The sequence below is a fragment of the Sminthopsis crassicaudata genome, chromosome 6 (assembly GCF_048593235.1).
Source record: "Sminthopsis crassicaudata isolate SCR6 chromosome 6, ASM4859323v1, whole genome shotgun sequence".
Lineage (NCBI taxonomy): Eukaryota > Metazoa > Chordata > Mammalia > Dasyuromorphia > Dasyuridae > Sminthopsis > Sminthopsis crassicaudata.
The window spans coordinates 121,602,865-121,612,639 of record NC_133622.1 but is presented as its reverse complement, the minus strand read 5'-3'; the positions used below and the strand labels follow the sequence as shown (position 1 = coordinate 121,612,639).

Genomic DNA, 9,775 nt, shown 5'->3' with positions numbered 1-9,775 from the left:
TGTTAATTGCTTCAAATCTGAAGTATATATTTAATTTAAATTGTTCTTATGAAGATACCAGGATTATTTTTGCCTTCTGCAGCGTAATTGCCAATCCATAAATAATTTAAACACAGGAGATTTAAATAATTTAATGCTTCCTGGCCTTTGTACCTTTAGAAATTATTTTTTTATCTCCACCATAACTTGCATAACTATTTAAAACATATACTTTAACACAGGAAAATAAGTTATTATTAAAATAAAAACTTCTAAAATCTAATACTAACTTTTGTAAATTCCCACAGTTATATGCTCATTATAATTTTGTACAAGTATATGCTTTTAGAAGGCCTACCTTTCTATAAGCAAAATCTTGGATAGGTACATTTTTATAAGGACCTTTTAAATATCTAATACTAGCCTCCACTATTATATTTAATAGATTCTATTATGTCATTTCTACATGATTCATTTACCATGAAGTAGAGTAAGACTGAGATCTTCTTCAAAATGAAAGATAATCTTTAAAATTTTTTAAACCATTATGCAAACAAATGATTTTTTTTTTTTAATGTTCAGGCATTATTGGCATCAGTTCCATTTCTTGAGAATTTTAATTTTGGAAATCTAACTTGAGACATGTACTTTTGTAATGTGCAAGTTTTTAATTTTACCACAATAACATTAAATAAATCAAGGGTTGGGTTGCTTTTTTTTTTTTTTTTTTTTTCTTTTGGCTTATTTGTTAATGAGAAAGAATTATGTAACACCAGCTTTAGAGGATCCTTTCCAAAACAATGAAGTTATTTAAAGGAGATGTTTATTACAAACTTTAAAAAAAGAAACATAAACCTTCCTATTAGGATTATATAAGTTTTTTTCCTAAATGTCAATCATAGTTTTAGGCTCTATGAAATTTTATTTGGAAGCATCTGTGTACTTTAAAGCATCAAAGAATTTTCTTCCTTTATCATCAAGAAAATCAGTGACTGGCGAAAATTAAGCTCAAAAGTAGAAGCCCCTTCAGCGTGTGCCACACACACACACACACACACACACACACACACACACACACACACACACACCACTTCACACCACTTCTCTCCTATCACTTCTAGTTACCTTGCATCTGTTTTATGTGCATTTTCTACATGTCTATATAGATGACTATTATCTCCCCTATTTGAATGTGTAGTCTTTGATGGTAGGAAGTATTTCCAATTTTTTTTGTCCCCAGCCTAGTATAGTGCTTGACATTTAGTAGCATGTAAGCTAATACCAAACCCTCAACAACCCTGGGAGGTAAATGCCCATTTATCTCCATTTTACAGATGAGGAAACTGAGGCAAACGGAGGTTAAATGACTTGCTCAGGATCGCATTTGCTGATAGGGGTCTAAGGTCAAATTTGAACTCAGGACTATTCTGTATACTATGGCTCCACCTAACTACTTCATATACTGGTTGATCAATCAAGTTTAAGATTATGAATAGAAAATTCAATTACAACTAAAACTAGTTAGATATTGAAATCTAAGTCTTGAAAGACTTGTCTTGTTTTTGTTTATATCAAGGATTCATGCTTCAAGAAAGAGTTGAACCAGATGACCTCTAATCCTAGGATGCTAGGATTTCATCAATGCTTTAAATAAATATATGATTGACAGTGCAAAATGTGAAGTCCATGGTTTCATTAAAATATTTGATCAACCATCTCTGCCACTTGGATGTTGCACCTCTGGGACCTCCTAGGGGCAGCAATAAGCTTCAATCCTTGGATCACATGAATAGGTCATATTTTCTTATACCAGACAGTTGCAAAAAAAAAAAAAAAAATGCTACTCCTTACACAACAATCCATTAATTTCCAGGTCTAAAATCTCAAGTAATTTTAAAAGGGATAGAACATAAGGAAACTCAGATCTTATATACACAGAAGTATATATCTTCAGGAAATATATATACATTCACACATATATAGATATATATCCTCAGAATTTGCTTGGTTATTAAGATCACAGCTCTAGAAGTCAAAGGGACTTTACCATCTAGTTCAAACACTTCCCTTTACAAGTGAGGAAACTGAAGCCCTAAGAGGTAAAAGTAATTTGTCCAAGGTCACACAATCATTAAGTGGCAAAATTGGAATTTGAAATTCAGGTCATCTGACTCTAAGGTCAGGATTTTCTACACAGCAGCATGTTATACCCCAAATTAAAATGAATGGGAGTCATTTAAATGTTCACCATACTTTTTTCCTTAGGTATTTCTGAATTTATATACCTTTGAAAGTCAAGGAGAATCATATTAAATCATGTGGTAGTACAAAAGACTTTTACTTCAAGATTTATCTCTTTTTTAGTATATATTTGTTATATATGTATATTTTGGTACATATTTGTATATGGAATATACAAATGATCTAAAGTAAATAGCAAAATATTCTAAAAACATAACCCTCTAAAATTGTATGAATATAAACATTAGATTGAGACACCCAATTCACACCAAGAAATTCCAGAATTTTCATAGTAACCTGAAGCTAATCTTGCATAATAATAATCTTATAATCTTGTAAATTTTTTTTATTTTGCTTTGTGGATCCCTGGATTTATTTATATCTCAACCAAAATCAACTCCTAAAACTTTATTGTGTCATAAATGTGACCCAGAATTTTCAAGGCTATCCTAATTGACCACAAGTTGGAGCGAGACCTACCAAGCTTAAAAGACTCCAAAAATATTTGACATCTGAAGGCCAAAGAAATAGTTAAAAAATACTCAATGCCAGACTGGTTTCAAGGAAGATTAATTTTACAATTACACCAATTCTCAGATGTCTGTTTTGGGTCAATGGAATGAGGACCCATGTGGACAAAATTACAGATCCTTGAAATGTGTAACTATATTGTGACAAAAGTAGATTTTGTACTCCCAGTGAATTTCATTAAGAATTTTTGAGCCAGCTTCATCCAAATCTTGAAAATCAACATTCTATTGGTAAATTTTTGGTGCTATTAAAAGTTATTATTGTATGCCAAAGAAAAGCCAATAAAGTGGCCCGAGTGATTTCAAAATTGTATGTTTTCCAAAGGCTTATTTATATTAGTATTTCTATGAAGTATCTTGATCAAATAGATATGAAATCCCAAGGAACAGATCTATTTGTCATATGATTATAGAACTAAAGTTTCTAACTTTAGTGATCTGAAACTATTTAAGCTAATCTCTTCATTTTATATTTGAGGAAACAGGCTTAGAGAAATTAAGGTCATGTAGGTATTAAATGAAAGGTAATAAATATTTGAATCCACTTCCTCTGGCTAAAGAGCCAATGTTCTTTCCCCTGTACTGGATAAGATCCAATGACCATAAACATTTGTTTATAGGAAAAACAACCCTCAAAACTAACTCCATACAAGAACAAATAGGTAAATAATTATATTTAAGGCTTTGTTCAGATTAGTTAACAAGATGATAGTTGTTTTTCCAGTTTAACTTTTTCCAAATTTTCTAGTATTTTTCACTGAGGTTTCATTAATTAAGTTAAACATTTAAAAGCCATTGTTTTCCTAAATATTTATAAGAAAGAATATGATGAAAACACTTTTACAAAATAATCAGCAAAAATATTTTAAAAATTAAACCAGCTTAAGAACTACTACTTTCTCTGAGTTAATATTAAGAAAGGTTTGATTTGGAAAAAGGGTGTGTGTGTGTGTGTGTGTGTGTGTGTGTGTGTGTGTGTGTATGTTACTGTATGTACATTTACGTACTAAAAAAGGGGGGGGGAATTAGAATAAATGTTCTTTTTCATTAGATATTGTAATTCACAACACCTTAAGCATACATCAATTTGTTTGTATGGGCAATAATATTTTAATTTTTCATCTTTTTTGCCCCTGTGCTTTTATATTGGGGATATTTTATTGATTTTTAACTGGTCTATTTTACTTTAATTTTTTTTAATGCCCTATGACCAATAACCTTGAGAAGATAAAATGTCCTGGTGAAACAATATGGTACAGTGGACCAGGGCTCAAATTTAGACCAGAATTTAGAATTTCTATGATTTTAAACAAATTACTTCCCTTCTCTGTAAAATTAAGAAGTTTGAATTATATGCTCTCTAGGCTCGTTTACAGTTAGAAATTTAGAAATAAATCAGTTTGGGCAAAAGCTTATGTCATGTATATTCAGCCTTTCAGAATTACAATAAGATATATTGATCCTGTCTTAAGATTATTCCTAAAAAAAGTTTGTTTGGTTTAAAAAAAAAAAAAGTTTCTTAAGATGAATACAAAGAGTTGGTGGGTTTATTAATTTTTTTACATTGAATTTTGGCTTAGCATTTACTTCAACGCCAATATATCCTAAGATACACTTATGAGCTGATCTTGCCAGAACCTCCATAGTATCTGGCAAGGTACCAGTCTTCATAGCTGGATGATTTATTTCTTTGGTGTTTGATGTACTTTCCTCACTGAGAAACTTCATGTCAGATATGTAAGAGGTAGTTAGTTGATCTCTTGATTTGACAGAAAAACTAAAGAAATTATCCAGGAGTTTGTTTTTTAAGCATATGTCATCTTTCCCAGGTAGTTGGCAGGCACATATCCCTTCTGTCCTTGAGCTTCAGCTAGCCACCACTTCTTATTGCCACTTAGATCACAAAATCGAAGAATATGAACCCGTTGGTATTCTTGGAGGCTGAGCTCGTGCTCACTTCTGGCTTGAAATGCATGAACCGCATAGAATATCTAGAGAAGAAAACAAAAGACATGGTGAAAAAGCAGAATCTAAAAATCTCTCATCTGAAGCAGGCAAAATGGGAAAACTTTTTAAGCTTTAGCAGTACTTCTTGATGATGCCCATTCTTTTCTAAAAAATAAATTTTGGTGGTGCCATTTAAATAATGTCATTTATTTCAACACCCTCTTTTTCCAGATTGAATTTTAATTTGTGACAAAGAAAAAAAATTAAACTTCATCCGACAATAATAATAATTAGTATTTATATAGCATTGTAATGTTTGTAAAGCTCTATACATTACCTCATTAGTTCTTCAAAATAAGCTTGTGAAATAAGTGCTATTATGATCTCATTTTTACTTATGAGGAAACTCAGTCAAGTAAGAGAAGTTAAGTGACTTGCCTAGGTCACACAGCTGGGAAATATCTGATTCAGCATTTGAAATTAGGTCTTCCTGTACTTTTTCCTACTTCACCACCTAGTTTCTTTCTTCCTTTCTTCCTTTCTTTCTTCCTTCCTTCCTTCCTTCCTTCCTTCCTTCCTTCCTTCCTCCCTCCCTCCCTCCCTCCCTCCCTCCCTCCCTCCCTCCCTTCCTTTCTTTTCTTTCTTTCTTTCTTTCTTTCTTTCTTTCTTTCTTTCTTTCTTTCTTTCTTTCTTTCTTTCTTTCTTTCTTTCTTTCTTTCTTTCTTTCTTTCTTTCTTTCTTTCTTTCTTTCTTTCTTTCTTTCTTTCTTTCTTTCTTTCTTTTTATTATTATAGTTTTTATTTACTAGATATATGCACGGGTAATTTTATAGCATTGACAATTGCCAAACCTCCTGTTCTGATTTTTCCCCTCCTTCCCCCTTCCCCCAGATGGCAGGTTGACCAATACATGTTAAATTTGTTAAACTGTAAATTAAATACAATATATGTATACATGTCCAAACAGTTGTTTTGCTGTACAAAAAAGAATCGGACTTTGAAATAGTGTACAATTAGCCTATGAAGGAAATCAGAAATTCAGGCAGACAAAAATAGAGGGATTGAGAATTCTATGTGGTAGTTCATAGTCATCTTCTAGAGTTCTTTTGCAGGGTGTAGCTGGTTCAGTTCATTACTGCTCTATTGGAATTGATTTGGTTCATCTCATTGTTGAAGATGGCCATGTCCATCAAAATTGATCATCATATAGTATTGTTGTTGAAGTATATAATGATCTTCTGGTCCTGCTCATTTCATTCAGCATCAGTTCATTTAAGTCTCTCCAGGCCTTTCTGAATTCATCCTGTTTCACCACCTAGTTTCTAATGTGTATAAATATTTATAATAGTAAGGTGCCACCTTTATATCCCCACCCCTATCCAACCATGACTAGCACCTTGACTTATTTCTCAATTGCTCAGATTTTGGCTTCCCTTTAGAGAGCTTTACATTTATATCTTGTCATTGTATTTATGCTTTCTTTGATCTGCTTATTTTATTTTATATCAGGTCATACAGAATCTTCCCAAATTTCTCTGGTTTTCCAATTTTTATATGTAATTATTCTATGATCATATTTCTTCACTTATATCCCCATGTATGAAACTTACTTTTGTTTTCACCAAAAAGTGCTGCCAAAAATATTTCGATATGTTTTAGACGTTTGTTTCTGTCTTTGAGTATCTTGGGTTATGTTTTCAGGAACTGGGTCACTGATTAAGTGTAAGAACATCCATTTTTCTTGTTTAGTTACATAGAATAACTGGACCTTTTCACAGCTCTAATCAAGTGGTTCCCACAGCCCCTTCCTGATCACTGCGTATATCTTTTCAAAGTTTATTTTCACATATTCATTCTGTCATCTTATTTATTTATTTATTTATTGGCTTAAAAAAAAAAAAAAAAACAACAACAACAACAACAAAAAACCTTACAAAACAAATTTCTAGCAGAAGTACTTCCACCCAGACTCCAAGAGAGAATGGGTAATTAACTAATTAGAACTGGAGTAAAGAAAACCTGTATTTGAATATTACCTCAGAAACTTATAAATTGTGTTACCCTAGGAAAAGCAACTCTGTGCCTCAGTTTCCCCATTTTAAAAATAAGACTAATAATATCATCTACTTCTAAGGGTTCTTGGGAGGCTATAATGAAATAATATTTGTTTTGTAAATTTTAAAGGACTATATATAAATGTTAGCTATATAACTTGATAATTTGAACTACATGAGTAACATTTAGTCTTCATGGAAAGACTGTTCATATTCTGATAGTTTCTATAATATCCAAGCAATTAATCTATCAGTGACATTTGTTGAATGCCTCCTGCTTGAAGACTAGTATAAGTACGTTCTAGGGGGAACTAAAGAAAAAGGAGAGCTTTCCAACCACAAAGAATTTATGACTTAGCTGAGAATAAACACAAACAAAACAAGCAAAAACCGTTTTGGGATAATATATCAACAAGTTTTGAGCTGGATTTTGAAAAAAAACAAAAAACAGTGCCATGGTTTGGTTGAAAAGAAGGGATGAACAATCAATGAATAAACAAGTAAATGCAAATCATGTTTATAAGCAAAGACATATAAATTAGTTTGGTTAAAAAAAAATCTAATATAATGAGAAAAGAGGGGAAGGAAAGGGACCAAGGGCACAGGTTTTTGTTTTTTGGTTTTGGTTTTGTTTTTTTTTAGGATAACAAAAAATAATTTTTAGCTATGGTGAGATCCAAAGGACAAATAAGGATTTAGCTTTAGGTCTGACTGTGAATTGTACTACAGTAGTCGAAGACCAAACAAGGCAAAACTACTCAGGTTTTTTTTTTTTTTTTTTTTTTTTTTTTTTTACTCTGGCAAGAAGCATAATCTTCTGCATATCTGTTGATCCAATAGTGCTACTACTGGGTCTATATCCCAAAGAAATCATAAAGGAGGGAAAAGGACCCACATGTGCAAAAATGTTTGTAGCAGTTCTTTTTGTGGTGACAAAGAACTGGAAAATCAGTACATGCCCATCAATTGGGAAATGACTGAATGGTATATGGATGTAATGCAACATTTTTGTCCTATAAGAAGTGATCAGAAAGCTAATTTTAGAAAGGCCTGGAAAGATTTACATAAACCAATGTTGAGTGAAACAAATAGAACCAAGAATAGTGACAGCAAGAGAGGGTAATGGTAATGCTGTGAAAGACATGGTTCTTCTCAGGAGTTCAATGATCCAAGGCAATTCCAATAAATTTTGGATAGAAAACTCCATCTGTATCCAAAGAGATAACTATGGAATGTAATACTGTGTTCATTTTTTTTCCCCCTTTTTCTTCTGTTTTCTGTGTTTTTCCCCTTTTGTTCTGTTTTTGTTCCCCTTTTGTTTCCTCTTTTTGTTCTGTTTTGTTTTTGTCTCAGAACATGATTCATAAAGAAATGTGTATTTAAAAATTAATATATACATATAATAAGAAAAAATAATAAAGGGGAAAAAAGAAATAAAAAAAAGAATAATCTTCTAGCTAAGAAGTAAAGGGGTTGAAAATAGTTTAGAAGAAACTGAAAACTAAAGTAGTAATGTTGAAAGAGCCTACCTAGGTGCTCTTAGGAAGTAAGTCAGCAGGCATCAAGGAACTACATTCCAGGATGCGAAATGGACTGCTGAACAACTATCATTTTCCTTAAAACAAATCAAACAATAATAACAAAAATCGTGGACAAAGAGATGAACAAATGTCCTGATTTTTAAGTGGTATTTTAAATGAAAGGCTATGGAATTTAACAACTGTTTAATGGAGACTCATAAATAAAAAATGGAGACTTAAACAATAAGATCAGTGTGTTTTGTTGTTTGATCACTTTAGTCATGTTTGATTCTTCATGAGACCGTTGAGAGGTTTTCTTTGCAAAGATATTATTGGGGTGGTGTTCCATTTCCTTATCCAATGGATCTTCTCATAAAGTCAAATAATATGTACAGGTATATAATGTAAAAAACAAAAACATCAATACAATGGAAAATGACCCAGAAAGAATCTACTACATTTTTCTAATTAAATAAAATGCTTATTTTGTTTCTATGTAAATTCTGAAATGGCATTTGCATAAACACCGGAGAATATAGTATATTACATGTAGTTGTAGATTAGGAGTCGTATTACTGTCTTCTCCGTATCAAAGACTGTTAACTCCTGCTGCTTACTTCAGCAGGGGTCAACTGGCTCTTACCTTCACCAGGTCTTGGGACATCTTTGGATCCAATTAACTGAATTGGAGGTCGACCTCAAGGACCCCCCACAGAATACTCACACGAATATGTGGCAATAAGTCATTATGTAAATCTTTCCAGGCCTTTCTAAAATTAGCTTTCTGATCATTTCTTATAGGACAAAAATGTTGCATTACATCCATATACCATTCAGTCATTTCCCAATTGATGGGCATGTACTGATTTTCCAGTTCTTTGTCACATTTTTGCACATGTGGGTCCTTTTCCCTTCTTTATGATTGAGGCTTACTCAATACCATCAACGCCCTGTTTTGGACTCAGGCAGAACAAGCCTCTTATACTCTATAAGAGTGCTTCTTATACTCTGCTCTTGAGATTTGCCATTTATTCTAACAAAAGACTATCAACTCTGATAACATAATTGGTCCCTATTCCCCTTTAATGAAAACAGTAGAAAGTTTCTTTCTGTTGATAGCTCCAATTTATTCTGGGAGTATTTTGCTTATACTTAATTGTTTGTATATTCTTTCCCTAGTAGACTGTGAACTCCTAGGGGCCAAGGACCATTTCTGCCTTTCTTTGTATCCCCAGTATTTCACTCAGTGCCTGGCACTTAAAAATGTTTGTTGACATTATTATGCAGATAAAACTTTTTTTCTTCCACTGGCAGCTCTAATTGGCCTCAATTCTAGGAATATCAAGCCTGCTTCCAGATAACTTTATCACCTGAACTCTTATCATCATGCAGATTGACCCAGACTACATGTAAGAAAGGAACCATTGAAATACTATGGCTTCTGATGTACAAAAATACAAGATATATGTTACAAAAAAGATGAATTCAGCTCATAAATATCTCAG

At 32.3% G+C, this 9,775-nt stretch overlaps 1 protein-coding gene across 9 annotated transcripts in view; it reads right to left on the bottom strand.

Moving 5' to 3' along the window:
- Positions 1-1,914: 1,914 nt before the first annotated feature.
- ARHGEF38 (Rho guanine nucleotide exchange factor 38) overlaps positions 1,915-9,775 on the bottom strand; it is a 127,145-nt gene continuing 119,284 nt past the window's right edge. For 2 of the 9 annotated variants that reach the window (XM_074272739.1, XM_074272741.1), the window contains exon 17: positions 2,345-4,741. In XM_074272739.1, coding sequence (XP_074128840.1) covers positions 4,556-4,741 — 186 coding nt within the window. In that variant the 3' untranslated portion in view covers positions 2,345-4,555. Of the gene's footprint in view, positions 4,742-9,775 lie in introns of all 9 variants that reach the window. The other 7 variants (XM_074272747.1, XM_074272744.1, XM_074272742.1 and 4 more) reach the window with 7 other exon arrangements.